Here is a 19470-nt window from a genome sequence, read left to right as displayed (position 1 = left end):
AAGCAGGTCCAAGCCCCTCTCCCCTGCACCAAGGCTGTGCAAAGTGTCTCACCACAGGCACTAGGCTCCAAAAAGCCGGCTCATGCACCAGGGACAGGTCCCCCCCCAATCCCACTGCCTGGGGGCCCCCAAACAGTTCAAGCTAAACAAGTGTCTCACCAATCCAGAGGGCCTAGTCCAGTCCCATGGGGGCTCCTCAGCTATTGGTCCACAGTTCATGCTTTTCCACTAGTTTGGCTGGTCGTCTCTGTACATTTTCCCAACCAGACTGCAACCCACAGCTCCAGGAAGGCTATCTAGCAGGGAGGACCCTTGGAAGGACACATGGATTGCCTAGTGAAGGAGAAATAGATGAGATCTACATGAGCAGACTGGGGATGGGGGGCAATGGAGGGCAGGGGATGGGGGATGAGAACATAGGGGAACAGGATGGTGGAGCTGGAACAGGGACAGAGTGGGAGAGCAAGGAAGGAGATACCATGATAGAGGGAGGCAGCATAGGAATAGAGAGAAACCTGGTGCTAGGGAAGTTCCCAGGAATCCACAAGGATGACCCCACTTTAGACTACTGCCAATAGTCGAGAGGCCTACTCTGGTGATCAGATGACTGAATACCCTAACTGTCACCATAGAATCCTCATCCAGTGACTGATGGAAGCAGATGCAGAGATCCATGGCCAGGTGCCAGGCCAAGCTCCAGGAGTCCAATCGATGAGAGAGTGGAGGGATTCTATGAGCAGGGGATGTCCTGCAGCTTCTTAAGCTTGTACATTTTCTAAGAGTGGCCAGAGGGTGACAGGTGTGGTGGCACCTCTGCACACTTGTAATCCCAGCATTTGGGAGGTGATGGATGGCAGGAGGATCAGGAGTTCGAGGTCATTTTTTCCTACATAGTGAATTCAAGGCCAGCCTGGGATATATAAGACCCTGACTCAAAAACAGAACAAAATAAAACCTATTAGTGTGTCTCAAGTCTAAAGCACTGGGGAGGCAGTAGTGGAGAATCATGCCAGGCCAGCCTGGGCTATCCAGTGAGGTCTTGCCTGCCCCCCTCCCCCGGCAAAAAAAAAAGAAAGAAAAAAATGCCACAAAACAAACCCAGCTGGTGGCACATGACTTTAATTCCTGCACTCAGAAGGCAGAGGAATCAGATTTCTGTAAGTTTTCAGCCAGGCTGGTCTACAGAAGAGTTCCAGGCCAGCCTGGCTTACAATAGTGAGACCCTCTCAAAACAAAGCAAAGTAAAACAAAACAAAACAACAACAACAAAAAAAAAAACAAACCCAGAAAATTCACAAAGCAGGTAATCAGGGCCGGGAATGTAGATCGGAATGTAGATCGACTTGTAGTGTGTGTCTAGCATGCACCCTGGTGTGGATTCCCAGCACCCCATAAATGGAGTGTGGCCATGCAGGCCTGTAATCCCAGCAGTAGGGAGGCAAAGGCAGGAGTATCCGGAGGTCCAGAGTAGCCTGGGCTAAATACCAAGGTCCTCTCTCAAAACAAGTTTCTTTATAATTTATTTATACATTGTTGCCATGTATAATGGTAAATACTAAAGGCTTTTGAAAGATAAGCTGAAATTTAAACAGGTTATTGTTACAAAATTTTGCTTAGTGAAAATAATTATTACTAATATTTTATGGTAATATAATCAAATATAAATCTTTTTTAAAGTTTTTATTGTGTGTATATGTGTGTGCATGTGTCTAATATATAAATGTGTGTGGTTAGAGATCAGAGGTTGACATCTTGTTGTCCTCCTCAGTTGCTTCTCCACTTTATTTTTTGAGACAGGGTCTCTCACTGAACCCGGAGCTTCCCATTTGGGCTAGGCTGGTGGACCACTAAGGCTTCAGTGTCTGCCTGTCTGTCTGCTCTAGTGCTTGAGTGCTTTTCATGTGGCACAGCAAGTACTTAGCAGGCTGGGCCAGGGCCCCAGCCCCTTCAATCAGTGCTGTTGAAAACATTGATGTGCTAGTCAGCATTCAGTCTGCATCTAAACCCAGTCCGTTATTTCTGACTTTCCATAACCATGCAAACAGAGAGGCCCCGACAACTTTTTAGTCCCTCCGTTAAGCATACAAGTATGCGTGGAAACCCAGCTAACAAATTCCTCTCTCCTGATGTGTGTGTGTGTGTGTGTTTTTTTTAAAAAGTCAGCCTATGAGTTATTTGCCTGCCATGAGGCTTTAGGTGCCAATATTCACTTGGTCTGAACAGCCAGGCAAATCTTAAGTAACAGTTTTCACTGGAAAAAAAAATAAGGTAGCCAGGTGTGGCAGTACACGCCATTAATCCCAACACTCTGGAGGCAGAGGCAGAGGCAGAGGCAGGCAGATCTCTGTGAGTCCCAGGACAGCCAGAGTTACATAGAGAGACCCTGTCTCAAAAAATAAAAAAATAAAACAAAAAAACAAAATGGTTTCTTTGGGGCTAAGGAGTCTGAAACAAGGTCTCACTATTTGGCCCAAGCTGGCCTGGAACTCATGAGCTTCCTGCCTCAGCCCCTCAAGTGCTGGGATTGCAGGTGTCTCCACCATGCTCAGCTTCCTGCTCCCACATCATGGTACTTGTGCATGCTAACAGCCGTTCTCGACATCCCCAGCCCACCAACATGCTCTTCGGGCTTAGCTGTAGTCACTATGACATCTTTTTGCTTGGAAACAAACATACATATAGTAAAAAATATTCAGATAGCAGTCAAAGCAGGGATTCACAATCAAGTTCATGGGGAAAATTGAAATTTCTGAATTTAGACAGGAAAAATGTCTTATGTCTTTCCTTCTATTACCCTGGGTCTGGAACTTAACATTCCTTTCATTATGGATGTAGGCAACCAACTGCAGAAGCATTGCCTGACTTTGTGATCCATAGAAATTACAAACTTTATGTCTGTAGATATCTCAAAATAACCATTGATAGTCATGACTATCAAGGTAGAGCTTGTGGTTAACATGCACAAGGTCTTGAGTTTGATCCCCATCTAAGTGGTTTTTAGATCTACCATTAGCTGCTATGAAATAAAGATACACACACATACTACAATTTTAAACTTTCAATTGTATTTCAGTATATGTGATAGCCTTGTAATCTTACGTATTTTTTAAAAAATAAGTTATCTATTTTTATGTGTATGGGTGTTTTGCATATATGTATATCCATGCACAATGTGCATGCTTGGTTCCTGGGGAGGCCAGAAGAGGGCGTCAGATCCCCTGGGACTGGAGTAACAGACAGTTGTGAGCTGCTGTGTGGGTACTGGGAATCAAACATGGGTTCTTTGAAAGAAAAGCCAGAGCTCTTAACTGCTGAGCCATCTCTCCAGCCCTTTACCTTATGTATTTTTTATTCATGCATTTAATCAAAACTCTGAGAAGCAGGACCATAGAGATAGCTCTTATTGCTCTTACAGAGGACCCAGGTTTTGTTCCCAGCATTCATATCAGGTGGCTCACAACTGCCAGTAACTCCCCCCTCTAGGGGATCTGACGCCCTCTTCTGGCCGCTGAGGGCACCTACATGCCTGTGGTATACATAAACTCAGGAAACACACACACACACACATACACACACACACACATGCATAAATAAAAATCTAAAACAACAACAGAAACCTTTTGAATACAGGATATAGTAGCACACACCTTTAATACCAGCACTGAGGAAGCAGAGGCAGGTAGATCCAAGTTCCAGGCCAGCTAGAGCTTCACAGTGAGAGACCTCATCTCAAATAAATTAAAAATTAACAACAAAACTGTCTCAACTCTCAGAAGGGATATATTGACAAAGGATTTCATGGCACAAAATATTTAAGTCCACTGGTCTAGTGGGGTGTGTCGATGCAGGCCTTTAATCTCAGTACTGGGGAGGCAGAGGTAGGTCTGTGAGTTCAAGGCTAGCCTAGTCTGCATAGCAAGTTCCAGGCCAGGCAGACCTATACAGTAAAAACTTATCTCAAAAACAACAACAACAAAATCCAAATCTAAGGGTATGAAGTCAAAATTCTTTTTTATTTATTTTTTTCTTCAAGGCAGGGTTTCTTGATGTAACAGCCCTGACTATCCTAGAACTCAGTTTGTAGCCCAGGCTGGCATTGAACTCACAGAGACCCATCAGCCTCTGCCTCTTGAGTGCTGGGAATAAAGGCTAGTGCCACCTGAGAAGCCTGAGGTAAAAAAAATTTTTTTCGAGACAGGGTCTCTTTGTGTAGGATTAAAGTGCCGGGATTAAAAGGTGTGTGCCACCATGCCCAATAATTATTTATTTTGAAAACTATTTATTTTTATTTTATGTGCATTGGTGTTTTGCCTGTATGTGTGTCTGTGTGAAGATGTTGGAACTCCTGGAACTGGAGTTACAGTGGTGAGCTGCTATGTAGGTGCTGGGAATTGAACCCAAGTCCATCTGGAAGAGCAGCCAGTGCTCTTAACCACTGAGCCATCTTTTCCAGCCCCTCACCCCCAGGTCAAAATTCTTTAACCAGCTTTGCCACCTCAGTTCTAAATGACATCCCCAGAGACTGTCTACATTTGTTTTGCAGCATTGGGGATGGAATCCAGGGCCTTTCCATGCCAGGCCAATGTCAACACTGAGCTATATATACCCCAAGCTCTTTGTATACATTTCTTCCTACCCTAGTGATGGTTTGCTGTGTACACTGTAGCACACCTGGTTTTAATCGTTTCATGTTACTCTACTGATGAACATTTAGTTTCCTTCCAAATAATGATGGAATGAATATTCTTGTGTCTTTTATGCATGATTACACTTAGGCAATAAGTTCCTAGAAATGGAGTTTGTGGGAGGCTAGCTCTCACCTTTCCCAGGGTTCCTATGAGGAAGAGAGAGGGATAAAAAAATATCTGGTAGAAAGACAGACAGAGACGAGAAGAAAGATAGAAACACAGGATAACTTTGGGAGGACCTGGATCAAAATCCACAGGCCCAGAAGTTTATTCAAAAGGCCTTTTTATAACAGTGCCAAGGGGCAAAAGACCTCCCCCTTGCTAGATCAAAGCATACTGCACAGCCAAGTGTAGACCCTTCCAAACACCTGGTAACCATGCCCGTGGTCAAGTCATTCCCTTATACTGCTCTGCTGAGTAAAGCAAGCTCAGATTCTCTGACCCTGAGTAATTTGGGCCTCCACAGGAGTTCCAGGATCAATGGGTGTATTTCTAAATTAGATAATTCTGCCAAATTACTCTCCATAGAGGTTATAATTCACATTCCCACTTCCCTCATACATTCACCAGTTATGTTAAATGTCTCAAACTTTACCAGATAAAGAAGTACAATCTTAATTTGGTTTTACTTTGCAATTATTATGAGGTCCTTAGTGAAAGAAACAAAGTCTTAAATGTACCCACCATGCTGTGTATAAATCTGTAAAACTTCAGCTAGGCAGTGGTGGCGCACGCCTTTAATCCCAGCACTCGGGAGGCAGAGCCAGGTGGATCTCTGTGAGTTCGAGGCCAGCCTGGGCTACCAAGTGAGTTCCAGGAAAAGGCGCAAAGCTACACAGAGAAAGCCTGTCTCGAAAAACAACAACAACAAAAAAACCAAAAAAAAATCTGTAAAACTTCAATTTTGTTTTTTGAGCCAGGGTCTCTCTCTGTAGCCCTGGCTGTCTTGGACCTTGTTATGTTGACCAGGCTGGCCTTGAACTCATAGCAGTCATCCTACCTTTGGCTCCCAAATGCTGAGATTGAAGGGAGTTACCACATCCAGCCTAAAATGCCTCCAGTTTTTCCTTCATCAGCTCCTTTCCGAATCGTAGTTAGCAGTCAAAGGCTAACTCTAAGGGACACTTGGTGTAAGAGGCCTGTTCCTCCTTATTACTCCCAGTCTTGCTTAGATTGCTCCTCAGGCCATAGAATCTAGTTTTTCGGGTTCACTTTTCCTGCTCCCTGATTTCCCTTTGGGGGTGACATCCATGCAACAGGGATTCACATATATACTGAGTAAGCCAATGCCCTGAGGAAAAGACCAGGAGTTTCAAGCTTTTCAGAATGTATTGCCATTATTCATTGATATAAACATGTAGGTGAGATTACTCTTTTGGGGGGGTGGTGAGGGGTGGACTGGAGATGGAACTCAGGGCCTTGCTTAGTCTAGACAAATCCTCTACTACTGAGCTACATGAAAGTGGTTTAAGGAGTATTATCTTACGTGAAACTACGTCAATAAGTACTTTCATTGCATCTTAGCTGAGCTCTGATTTGTGTTTTGAGACAGAGCCATGCTATTATACCCTAAGTTGGCCTAGAACTTGCTATGTTGTTCTAGATTGGCCTTAAACTCAAAAGCCACCAACCTAAGCCCCAAGATTCTGGGATTACAAGCACATAGCACCATGCCTAGCTTACTTTGAACACTGTTCTGTCGTAGTGGTCCGTCTGCTCAGTGGCAGAAATTCAGAACTCCTAAAATGGGAAACTTGAGTCTCTAGGCGAAATCATCAATGTTTATAAGCTGAGATAACACATGGCTACCACTGGATGTAGTTGAGGGAAGAGCAGGTTGTGTTAAAAACTGCCACTCTTAAGAATCACAGTTATCAGCCAGGGCTACACAAGGAAACTCTGTCTTGAAAAACAAAGTCACAGTTATGCCAGGCACACGTTTAACCCCAGCACTTGGAGGCAGAGGCAGATGGACCTCTGAGTTCAAGGCCAGCCTGGTCTACAACCAAGGCTACACAAAAAAATGCTGGGGGTGGGGGGGCGGAGAAAGAAGAGAAAAAAGAAAAAAGAATCACAGTTTTAGGGGTCAATGAAATGGCTCAGCAGGTAAAGGTGCTTGCTGTGTGTGGTGGTTTGAATAAGAGTGGCCCCCAGCAAAGGGGTCATCGTTAAGAGGGAACCCCTGGCTGCTGACAGAGGAGCTGTCTGTAAAGCAGAGAGCCATTGTTAGAAGTTAACCTTCAGTTGTTGACAGAGCTGAAGACTGCCGCCAGGTTTTACTTTTCAAGGTTTACAATTTTATATTTTTATATTCCTGGACCCTTCACTTGTACCCAGACTGCCTCTCCCTAAGATGGGGTTCAAGAGGTCAGCATTGGATGTGAGGAAGAAAAGAATATAAGACTTCAGAGCTCAGGGTTGGGCATTTTCAAATGCGGGATTTGGCAGGCAAAATAGGTGGGTTACAGGAGCAGAATATAAGCATAACAAGATAGTTCCTCCTGGGATAACAACAGGTAGTCATAGGGGGTCATAAAACCTTTAGAAACAATGATAGTGTTGCAAGATGTTTATGAACAACTTTTTGAAACAGACATGATTGCCATTCATGGAACATGCAGTACAGAAGCATTTGTAGTTAAGATTACAGGTGGGGCATAGCTCAATCTTTGAAAAGCAGAGGTATAATCATAAACAGGAATGAATCTCATTTGTCTTTAATATAAGATGGCTTTTAAGCCTAAAATGGAGGCAGGCTGGTTCTTCAGAGGCTACTCCATAAATAACTGAATTGGCCTAAATCCTACAAATTTATTTATATTCAAAGGACAAAACATTCAAGAATGAGTCTATTAACTACCTAGGAAACAATTCTTTTTTCTAAGAAATCACAGTTGAAAGAAAATTTACAAGGTCTACATTTATTTCCTAGTGTGGTATTAAATGGAACTTTATGTGTAATCATAAGAAATACAATTTAATGCCAGCACCTGGGAGGCAGAGAAAGAGTGGCATCCTTAGGCTCACACATTGGAATGCTAGTCATCAGGGAGGGGCACCATTGAGAAGGAATAGGAGGTGTGGCCTTGTTAGAGGAAGTGTGTCACTAGGAGTGGTCTTTGAGCATTCAAAAGCCCAAGCCAGGCCCAGAGTCTCTCTCTTCCTGCTGCCTGATGATCCAGAATGTAGAACTCTCAGCTCCTTCTCCACAATATGTCTGCCTGCATGCTGCCACACTCCCCACCATGAGAACAGTGGACTAAGCCTCTGAAACACCACCTCAATGAAATGCTTTGCTTTATTTATAATATCGTGGTCATGATGTCTCTTCACAGCAATAGAACATTGACTAAGACACTGTGCAAGTCAGGTGACCTGAGTTCAATCTTGGGAAACTATGTAAAGGTAGCAGGAGTGAATGACTCCTGAAAGCTGTCCTGCTTTCACTTTTTACCACTTAGGTGGTGATATGTGTGCCTGCACACACATTTCATATATACACACCCTCACACTAGTTAAAATTTTTAATAAAAAAAAAATTAGTTGGCAGCCAGGTGTGGTGGCGCACACTTTTGATCCCAGCACTTGGGAGGCAGAGGCAGGCAGATCTCTGAGTTCAAGGCCAGCCTGGTCTACAGAGTGAGTTCCAGGACAGCTAGGCCTATTACACAGAGATACCCTGTCTCGATAAAAAAAAAATTCAGTTGGCAAATTTTTATTTCTGAAGCAATATGTTATTTTATTATATTCATTATACATTTTATGTCATAAATACAGCAGTTAAAAAAATTTTAAATATAGATATAATGGACAATCAAGATGACTCCATGGGTAAAAGCACTTGCTGCCAAGTCTGAAGACCTGAGTTTGAGCCCCAGGACCCATATGGGGGAAAGAGAACCAGCTCAGCAAGTTGTCCTCTGACCTCCACATACTTTCTGTTGCACATATAAATACACACACACAATAAATAAATATAACAACTATATAGAGAGGTGTAGATACCATTGGGGTGGGGGGACAGCTCAGTCAGTGAAGCTCTTGCTATACAGCAGGAAGAGTGAGTTCATTCCCCAGAACCTGGTGTGGGGACAAGAATTTATAATCCTAGTGTTAGAAAGAGAGAGAAAAGAGGATCCCCGTGGCTTGCTGAATTGGTGAGCCCCAAGCCAGTAAAAGACTCCCCAACCCCCAAACAAACAAACACACTAAAGTGGACAGCTCCTGAAGAATATCTGGCCTCCACATGTACATACATACATGACTAAACACACACACACACATACAATTTTAAAAATAGATAATAGAAGTCATGGAAAGAAGAATCATAATGTAATCCACGTGCGTTAGAGTTTCCATTGCTGTGATAATACACCATGACCAAAAGCAACTTGGGAAGGAAAGGGTTTATTTCTTCTTATAGCTGTCAGGTCACACTCCTTCACTGAGGGAAGTCAGGACAGGAACTCAGGGCAGGAACCTGGAGGCAGGAACTGAGGCAGAAGCCATGGAGGAATGCTGTTTACTGGCTTGCTCCTCATGGCTTGCTCAGTTTGCTTTCTTATACAATCCAGGACTACCTGTGCAGAGGTGGTATTACCCACAGTGGGCTGGGCCCTCCCACATCAATCATTAATCAAGAAAAGTGTCCCATAGACTTGCTTACAGGCAATCTGACAAACAAACAAAACCCAACCAGGACAGCATGCAATGAGCATGGAGGAAGTGTTTATGCTGACTTCTGTCCCTTTAGCCAACAACTGGAGACTACCTCTTAGTCTAGTACAGACAACCCCATAGGAGAGCCAAGTATCTTTTTCCTAATCTTAAATTATACCATTTAGAGGTGTGTGTGTGTGTGTGTGTGTGTGTGTGTCCCCGTCCGTCCGTCCGTCCTGTGCCACAGCATGTATGTGGAGGTCAGAGGATGTGCTGGCTAGTTTTATGTCAAGTTGACACAAGCTAGAGTCATTTGGGAAGAGGGAACCTCAGCTGAGGAAATACCACCACCAGATCAGTCTGTGGGCAAGCCTGTGGTGCATTTTTTCATTGATGATTGACCTGAGATGGCCTGACTCATTGTGGGTGGTTCCACCCCTGTGCTGGTGGTCCTGGATGCTAAAGAAAAAAAAAAAAGCAAGCTGAGAAAGCCATGAGGAGCAAGCCAGTAACTACCATTCCTCCATAGCTTCTGCTTCAGGTTCTGCCTCCAGGTTCCTGCCCCAACTTTCTTCAATGATGAACTATGGTATGGAAGTGTAAGCAAAGTAAACGCTTTCTTCCCCAAATTGCTTATGGTTATGGTGTTTTATCGCAGCAACAGAAACCCTAACTAAGGCAGAGGACGAGTTATGGTTACCAGTTCTCTTCTACCATGTGGGTCTTAGGGACTGAACTCAGGCTATCAGACTTGGCAGTAGGCACCTTTACCTGCTGAGCCATCTGGCAGGCCCCCAAGTACCTTCTTTGACAGACATTTATTTAAAGAGAAAGTTGAGGAACAGGAGGCATGGCTCAGAAGGGTGTTCGCTGCATTTGTGGAGGACCAGTTTGGTTCCCAGTGCCCACGTCAGGTGGCTTACAACCACCTGCAACCCCAGCTCCAGGGGATCTGATGCCCTCTTCTGTTCTCCATGGCTCCTCACACACATATGCACACTCACAAACACACACATACCTTAATAATAAAACGACCTTAAGGAGAAAGTTGACGTGGGATGGCTGCTTGGCTGTCAGGTACTATATTAAGACAATGGAGCTAGTTAGTGATACCTGTCCTGGCGGATCAGAGTTGACTAACTTGAATTATGCTTTTCGTATACTAATTCACCTACTAGTGCCCAAGGTTTTCAGGGGCCTAAGATTTGACTCCGCTGAAGATGGTTTCATTACTTATGGGACACACTAAGGGTCAAAGTTAGTCTGGGGCAAATGGGAACTAGGTAAAAGGAGTCTGCATGAGTCGTCATTGAGAAGTGATAACTGAAAGGGACTGCAGAACATACGGATACCCACCTAATCAAACCCACATTGACAGTTCACCGAACAGGAGATAAACAAAATACAAAACATTTATTCAGTCTTTCGTGTGATTTTATTTTCTCCCTTCAACCATAATAATATGATATCCAAATTTTGTCTTAACAGGTGGGTCTGTAAACACAGGCTTATCCATCCCACTTACAGGCAAGGCAAATGCAGCTTCTTGAAACGGTCCTACCATGGACCCTCTGGTCATCCATCCCAAGTCACCCTGAAAAATCCAAAAGACATACGGTGTCAGGTGACCTTAAAAAGAGAAGAGTTCTCCTGTAGCTTCAGAGAGTTTTCCCACTATGAACACAGTGGCTCACTGGGTTGTACTTATTCATCTGGGCTGTGTAGGAGCTGTCTCACCAGGGCCAGATGGGAGGAGAAGTCTAAGACCGGCTGGAGCACAAGTGCTCGTTCGTGATACTGCTGCATTCTGAAGTGACCCGTGGAAGGTCGCTCACACCTCCATTTAGACATAGGTGACTGCGGCCTTGGTTTCATAAGGACATGCCTCACACAAGTATAGAATGTTCTTTCACCATATTCCCCTCCCCCATCTCCCCTCCTCTTTCCTCCTTCAGTGTAGATGATTCTTATGCAACTCCTCATAAGTTAGAATTGGTGGGACTAGGAATCAAACCTGGGGCTTCACACATGCCACACAAATGTCCTACCATGTAGCTACATCCTTGGTCCCACAAGCTAGACGTTTCTACTTTTCTTGCAACAAATATATGGCTACAATTAATGACAGAACGTAGAAAATAATTCCTGCCTTTGTATTGCCTTTGTGGAGGAAACTTATTTTTTGCTGGGCCTCAAACTCAGGGTTTTATGCATGCTACCTTACACCGCTATCGTGACCACAGAACATTCAAATGATAAGCACAACATACCCCTTGCCTGGCTTTATCTTCACTGTATTGTGTAGCCACTTCACTGAATCTCATTCCAGATTTTAACTTTTCCATGGCTTCCATGATTTTGCCATGTTTTTCACACAGAATGTGTCTGACCTACAAGGGAAAGACATGTCCAGTTAGTGCTTGGAGAGGAAACTGATTCTTCTTGGTACAGGAGTCACATCTGAATTATCCCAGGTAACTACAAAACAACACATAACTCATATCACTGAACGTCCTACAACTCTGCCCAACTGGCTGACTGCCACAAACCCATTTCTCTATCAAGCAGCATCTCAGAACCCTGAGTTAGATGGAAAGTGGGCAGCTGCCTGTGGGAATCTCCCACCTTTCCCCACGTACTTCAGTGGTAACTGGAAGAGGAAATATAATGGTTGAGCGTTTGGGTCCCGGAGTCCAATCCCAGCTCTGTTGTGTGACCTTGCGCATGCTTTTAAGCCTCCAAGAGTGTCCCCCATGGGATTGTGAAGGAAGCTATGCAAACAGCAGTCAACAAACTGCTGCCTATTTTAATCAGAGTGGGGAAAAACTCTGCTTGGAAGTATTTCTTTCCTCTCTGAGACAGGGTTCTTATATAGTCCAAGATGGCCACGGACTCAATATGTAGCTGAGGATGACCTTGAACTCCTGATCCTCCTGTCTCTTCCATGTTCTAGGACTACAGGCCTAACCCACTCCACCCAGTTTCTCCCGTATTATTTAGAGACAAGTATCCTTAGGGTTAAGTATTGAAATCTGGGGTAAGATGGGTCTAGAGAGTCCTTGGCCCAGGGATGGCTTTCCACCTAATGGAAGCACCCAGGAGCTACAAACACATCACAAATGGGGCCTACCGGGTCAGTGAGATGGCTCAGCAGGTAAAGGCACTTGCTGCGAAGCCTGACGACCTGAGTTAGATCTCTAGGACTTACATGGTGAGAAGGGAGAACCAATTCCCACAAGTCGTCATCTGATCTTCACACATGTGCCATGGTATGCACGGATGCACACATGCATGAGCACACACACAAACAAAATATATAAATGTAAAAAAAAAAAACAGGCCTTGGATAGACAGGCTTCTTTAAGATTTATTTAAGTTATGTATCTATGTGGGTGGGTTTGTGCAAGTGCACACAGGTGCCTGCAGAGGCCAGACGTGTCAGACTCCCTCGAACTGGAGTTAGAGGCAGTCGTGAGCCACCTGATTTGGCTGCTGGGAACTGAACTCAGGTCTTCCAAAAGAGCAATACATACCCTTAATCACAGAGCTATCTATCTAGCCCAACAAACACCTTTTAAAAGAAACTTAATCCACTTATTGATTTTGTGTGATTTTGTTTGTATGCATGCGTGCCATAATACTCAGGAGGAGGTCAGAAGACAATTGCAGGAGCCAGTCTTTCCTTCTACCACATGGGTCCTGGGGATTGAATTCAGGTCATAAGGGTTGGTGGCAAGCACCTTGTGTAGAATGTGTCTAGTCCTCGCCAGAGACAGGCAGACAATTGGACAGCAAAGGGACAGCGTGCTGGAGGACAATGGCTCAGCTCTCAATCTGACTTAACCACAGCCTCTGGACTGCTTCTCTCACTGAGCACGGTGCTGTACACCTATAAACCTAGCACCTGAGAGGCTGAGGAAGGAAGAGCCTGAGTCCAGGCCAGTCTTAGCTACTTGAGTTCACAGCCTGGGCTACAGCGTTAGACCTTGTCTCCAAATAAACAGGAAAGGGAGGGAGAAGATAGAGGAGATGCTGGGGATGTAACCCATGGGGCACAAGGAAAATAACTGTTGATAAGGGCCGAAGATCAGGGCATTCTACTCCTTTTAAAAATATATTAAATAATTGGTAAATTATTAAATGTAATAGCTATGAAACTAGTTATCAAAGTAAGTCTATTAATGGCTAAGTAATTTAATTATTATAAAATATTATTATGAAAATACAAGTTTTTATTGTGAAACCAGTAAATTTTTATTTAAGGGATTTTCGATTCCTTTGCTGTCCATCCAGGTCACTTGGGTTCAAGATTTCTGAAAATAACCCTTTCTCAAAGAAAGATGCTTAGCCCAGTTATGTATGCTATTAGCCCTTTTGATATCTTCTTGAATTAAAGACACATAGTCAAGACAACTTCCAAGTGCTAAGTGCTTGACATGAATGATCTCATTAAGTCCTCACACGAACCCCTGACACCAGATTGGTGTTTGCTGAACTCTGGCAGCACATTTGCCAAACCTCCAGAGCTTCTTCAGAAGACATTCAGGCCCAGGCCCCAGGCCCAGAGACCCTGATGCAGCAGACCTGAGGTGCCACGGGCACCGGAGAGTTGAACTCTCCAGGTGTGTGATGAGCTCAGCCCTGAACATCCACGTCGAGAACCACTGGCCCAAGTTGCCCGCTAACTGCAGCAGTGCTTGGTGGCTTGAAGGAGATAGGAACGGCTGCTGAGCCCCACTGAGGGCCATGCTAAGGTTACAAACCAGGTTTGGCGTTCCCCTCACCAAGACTGGGTCTCCCTAGCAGGTCCTAGCAGTTTGGGTTCAGTGTGGAGAAAGTGGTGTACTGGACTGACCCCAAGTTGAGGTCTGGCAGGTATGAGAGAAAGTAGTCAGGGCTCCTCAGTGTGAGGATGAAGCCCTGAGAGGCATTTCCATTTCTGAGGAGATGCGGAGTACAGAACATATGGCCTAGGAGGCACTGGGGAGCAGGACAAGAACCTGAAGTCTATGAGAACAGATGGGGAACAGAAGGAGGGAGGCTCAGCAGGGGCAACTCAGATTCAGCTCTTAGTGACTGACACAGGAGCAGCATGTGGGTACAGGGGTGTCATTGGTTCCAGGGCCTTTGGAAATATCAGAGACCCAGATGTCCTTTAGCAGATAAATGTTCAAACAGATGTAGCACTTCCATATCATGAAACAGAACTCAGCAACACAAAGCAATAAACTACTGTCACAACAGTCTGAATGAAACCACCAGAAAATTACACTGAGAAAAAAAAAAACCCACCAAAGGTCATAAACTATATGATTCCATCCATCTAACATTCTTAAAATTACTAATGCACACAAGTAGTGAGCAGATTAGTTGCTGCTTTTAATTAAAATGGGGTAGAAACCCAATGGGTGTAGTGGTGCACGCCTTTAATTCCAGCACTTGGGAGGCAGGCTGGTCTCTGTGAGTTCGAGCCCAGCCTGGTCTACATAGCAAGTTTCAGGACACCCAGAGCTACATAGTGAGATCCTGTCTCAAAATAACAGCACAAAAAATGGGGTAGAAAAACAGAGGACAGGTAGAAGCCTATAATTTCAGCATATGGGAGGTGGAGACAGGAGGATCAGAAATTCAAGGCCATCCTTTGCTACATAATGAACTTGAGACCAGCCTGGACTAAAGAAGACTCTGTCTCAAAAAGAAAAAGTAGCCGGGTGGTGGTGGCGCACACCTTTAATCCCAGCACTGGGGAGGCAGAGCCAGGTGAGTTTGAGGCCAGCCTGGGCTGCAGAGTGAGATCCAGGACAGGCACCAAAACAACACAGAGAAACCCTGTTTCGAAAAACCAAAAAAAAAAGAGAGAGAGAAAGAAAAAGTATGTGTGTTGGGGGTAGAAGTAGAGGCAGGAGGGGGTAGGGAGCCTAGTTATAAAAGGCAGCAGGAGTGGTCTTTATATAGGGTGGAAGGCTTGGGGTGTAGCTCAATGTTCTGTATCAGTGTCAATATTCTCACCATGCTACTGAACTATAGTTTTAGAAGCTATTACTATTGAGGGAACTAGGGTAAAAGGTACAGGAATTAAACAAAAAGTTTAATAAAAATTTAATCCCAATCTACCCTCCTATCTAATTACGTGCCACTCCTTTCCATGTGTCTCCCATACGGCCACACTGGACTTGGTACTTCGATAGAGGCCAGCATGGCTACTTAAAGCTGTATGTGCTCGAGTAGCTCATAGGTTGGGTGCTTGGACAGTCAGCACATTCAGTGAAGAGTGCACATAGCCCAAATGACCCTAGAGGATCTTTTATGAAGATGCTATGCTGGAGACCAACGTGCCAGCTCTCATGAAGCCCAACAGAGCTAGATGTCCCCCATCCCATGCTGTAACAATGACCACCTCTACAGATGAACACAAGATGATGTAGCTGGGCTACACCACGCTTTATGAAAACTCTCCTTGGGACACCAGAATCCCACCTGACACAATTTAATGCTCATACAAGGACAGAGAACAAGGGGTGGAGAGATGGCTCAGTGGTTAAAAGCACTTGCTGCTCCTGAAGAGGCCCTGGGTTCGGTTCCCAGCATCACATTAGTGGCTAACAACCATCTGTAATTCCAGTTCCAGAGAATCTAACACTTTCTTCTGGCATCTGTGGGCACTGCACACACACGGTACAGACATACATGCATCCAAAACACCCAGAACAAGCCCAGGAAAGCAGAACAGTTCAGATGACAGCTTTTCTCCCATTTTTCTCTTCCTTTTACGCTTCATGTATACGGCTGAATTTGCAGGCGGAGGCAATGACACCTATCTTTGAAACCGCCTGTACCCTGACCCACACATGGAAACGCCTTCTTACACAGCTACAGTAGTATAGTTCTGTTTGCAGACTCTCCTCTGGGACTTATCTCCACCCACATTTGCATGGTCAAGGCTAACAAATTTGTGAGCATGTGTGTGTGTGGAGGCCAGAAGATAATCTAGGGTGCCATCCACCCCCTTTTTTCTTTGGAGATAGGGTTTTTCACTGGATTGGAACTCACCAATTATGCTAGGCTGGTTAGCTAGCCAGTGCTGGAACTTTAAGTGTGTGCCACTATTTCCAGTTTTTTATATGGGTTCTGGGGATCAAACTTAGGCCCTTTTCCAAGCACTTTACTGACTGAGCTATCACCCCAGTCCCTAAGTTAACACATTTTAAGGAACAGTGCTAAAAGTGTGAAAATTCTACCTTTTAAAGTGAGACTGAGCTGCTGGGCGGTAGTGGCGCTCACCTTTAATCCCAACACTGGGGAAGCAGAGGTAGGCGGATCTTTGTGAGTTCGAGGCCAGCATGGTTTACAGAGTGAGTTCTAGGACAGCCAAGGCTGTTACATAGAGAAACTTTGTCTTGAAAAACAAAACAAAGCAAAAAAACCCCAAACAACAAAAAAGTGAGACTGGTCTTTGGTCTCCAGTTTTGTATCATCTTGTCTGTGCCCTTAGTGTTAGGCCTCGTCTCTAAGGACAAGTTACTCACACTGCCGTTTCTATGCATCCACACCCCCACCTCAATACTTACCATGGGACAAAAGGATATGTGAGGTAACTCACCTTTACTGCACTGCCACCACCTTTAGGGCCCTGAGCCTTCTTGTCAGCACTGTCACTCCCAGAGGCTGCACCTCCTTTAGAAAAGAGAGGACAGGTACTCATTTCAAACGTACTTTGACATTTATAGATAGGTCCAACTCATAATACAAGGTGATTTTCCCATTACAGCCCCAAGCTCCAAAAGGCCACATGGTGAGTCACACAATCAAGTTAACTTACAATGACTCATCTCTAATAACAGGAAATGTGCCCTCCAAAACACTTCACCAAAAATAGACAAAGAAATGAATGTGGGCATGATGAACGAGCTCCAGAAGCCTGGTCCAAATTCTCCCAACCCCACCCCAAATCTTACCTTCTAATGGCGGGAACACTAAGCACTACCATTATATAAAATTATATCATTTCTATTATGTTCTGGGACAGTGTGTGTGACACTTGCAATTCTAACATACAAACTCTCCAAGAATAAAGATACTACAAAGCATATATGCCTAAAGAATGTATTTATGCCTAAATCTTTGCAGTCTACCACAGTGCCTCTGATGGCCTCCTGGCAAGTTTTTGACATTTGAGTTATCAAGCATTGGAAGCCCATCTTATTACTGCTAAGTTTTGTGTCAAAAAGGCAGCACATTAACTGTTAGAGGCCAAGATGTCTAAGTACTACCCCTGGATTAAGTATTCAGTTTAACAAATGTTTCCTAAATAATTCCTAAGTTCCAAGTCTTGGGGGTACAAGGTGAATAGGGTTCATAACTGCCACCAACTCACATTCCAGTGAGGAAGGAAGACAGGTCACTTCCTGAGACTCCAACAGGTGAGAAATTGTGGAGGGAGAATTTGGAAACTGACAGACGTTTTAGTTAGTCAGGGAATGTGTGATGGAGGAACAGGAGCTAACCAGCTAAAGAAAGACAAGAAAGAGGATCTCCAAAATGGAGGAAACAACTTTCTCCTGGTCCTTCACTCCCCACGTATCATTCTGTTTTCACTTATTTTGGTTTTGGTTTTGAGACAGGGTCTCTACGTACTCCAGATGACCTCAAACTCAGGTCCTCCTGCCTCAGCCTCCCAAGTGCTGTGGCACAGGTTTGTGGCACCTCACCCATTCTCATACCTTCTTTCTTTAAAACATCTTGGTCCCTTGGGCCTCTTGGGACATCACTCAACTGCACTCCCTTTATTTGTCTCTTCTCTGGGTTTCCACAACCAAAGAGTTCAGGCCACCTCTATCTCTTTCAAGAACTACTGAAATGACCTCTTTAAAGGGCTTCCTGGCCCTTAACCGACCTTAATCAACATCGCATACAGTACTCCCAATGATTTAGTCCTCCGCTTTAATTTTCCCCACTCGATCATTTGTCTTGAAGTTTTATTCCAGCAATGCTATGCAACAGAAACTGTGCTGTTTCCCATCAGTGCTTTTGGGGCTGGACTCTCCAGGTCAAGTATGCTTTACCCTATTGTCGCTGCTTATCCTGGCCTGCCTGAAGCATCTCCAGGTTATTTCCTTACCCTCTTTCCACCTTCTACAATATACCTCTCTCTCAGCACTGAATTCAGTACAGTACTTTCTGGCTATTATCTTCTCCACTACTTCCAGGGATGACGAAGAGTAAGAGCTGTGTCTTATTTTTCTAGCCTGAAAGCACAGCGGTGTGCCCAACATTTGTCTTCAAGAAACGAGGCCCTCCTCAATGGGGGTGGGTAGGACACGTCATAATGTTAGTTGTTAAAGAGACCTGTACTTTTATTGCTGGCGTTTCATCAGATTAAATTTTAGTGGTAATAAACTCTTTTCTCTTTTTTTTTTTTGGTAATAAACTCTTAAAATAGTTCCATGTTGCGAGGAACCATCCCACCAGCTATTACCCGCCACGACGGTGCCTGCACTGAAACCCCATGTGTTCCCCGAACCCCAGCAGCCCCTCGCGCACTTATATTTTCTGATTTACCGGAAGAACCCCAAACATAAACCATAGCGACTCTAGGGGGGCCCTGGTCACCTGCTGCCAGGCTTATGACCCCCATAGCTGCCGGCCTACTCCCACCCTTCTTCTTACCCACCCCACGCTCCCTGATTGTCTCGGCCGCTCTACCTTTCCCCCCTTTTCCAGAACCACTTTTCCCCTTCGGCGGCATCTCCTAAGCTTGCCGGTGAACTCTCAACTGTTCCGGTACTAGAAAAAGGCCCCTTCAGGCCCCTAAGGTATGTCCTAAACAATGCCTGAAAGTAGCTTCACAATGAACCATTTCTGCCGCGGTTCCGGAAGCAGGCATAGCTTGGGGCAGACCCAGTCCTTTGGTTCCTTGACCAACGGGAGCTGCAGATGTTTAACCAATCAGAAACTGAAGCCCTGCGGGGAGGCGGAGACAAAGGTTGCGCAGAGACCAGAAAGTCCCGCCTCTGTGCTCCTCATTCTTTTCCTACGCACTCATTTGCACCCGCTCTAAACTCTCTCTCGCCCCCCGCCCACTTCCTCCGTGCGTGCGCAGTGCGAGCCTTAGGCTACCGCAGTT

At 44.8% G+C, this 19470-nt stretch overlaps 1 protein-coding gene across 3 annotated transcripts; it reads right to left on the bottom strand.

The window, feature by feature from the left end:
* Positions 1–10759: 10759 nt before the first annotated feature.
* On the bottom strand, positions 10760–19219 carry Pin4 (peptidylprolyl cis/trans isomerase, NIMA-interacting 4). 3 transcript variants are annotated; one of them, XM_059250925.1, is made up of 4 exons: positions 19050–19219; positions 16948–17021; positions 11618–11737; positions 10760–10941 (listed from the first exon to the last, which is right to left on the bottom strand). In XM_059250925.1, exons 1-4 carry the CDS (start codon positions 19090–19092, stop codon positions 10783–10785), a joined length of 396 nt encoding a protein of 131 aa, XP_059106908.1. In that variant the 5' UTR covers positions 19093–19219; the 3' UTR covers positions 10760–10782. The 3 variants fall into 3 exon arrangements, with proteins under 3 accessions (XP_059106908.1, XP_059106907.1, XP_059106909.1); XM_059250924.1 differs by lacking the exon at positions 19050–19219 and adding an exon at positions 18466–18745; XM_059250926.1 differs by lacking the exon at positions 19050–19219 and adding an exon at positions 18491–18598.
* Positions 19220–19470: the final 251 nt, after the last annotated feature.

Source organism: Peromyscus eremicus, chromosome X (assembly GCF_949786415.1).
Source record: "Peromyscus eremicus chromosome X, PerEre_H2_v1, whole genome shotgun sequence".
NCBI classification, from domain to species: Eukaryota; Metazoa; Chordata; class Mammalia; order Rodentia; family Cricetidae; genus Peromyscus; species Peromyscus eremicus.
This window is presented reverse-complemented; position numbering and strand designations above follow the sequence as displayed.

Coding starts and splice junctions, on each gene's coding strand:
- Pin4 (XM_059250924.1), bottom strand. CDS start 18,619: ATGTTGGGCACACCGCTGTGCTTTCAGGCTAGAAAAATAAGACACAGC. Junction 17,022..18,465: donor TTGTAGAAGGTGGAAAGAGG/GTAAGGAAATAA, acceptor TCTTTTCTAAAG/GAGGTGCAGCCTCTGGGAGT. Junction 11,738..16,947: donor GTGGTGGCAGTGCAGTAAAG/GTGAGTTACCTC, acceptor TTTCCCTTGTAG/GTCAGACACATTCTGTGTGA.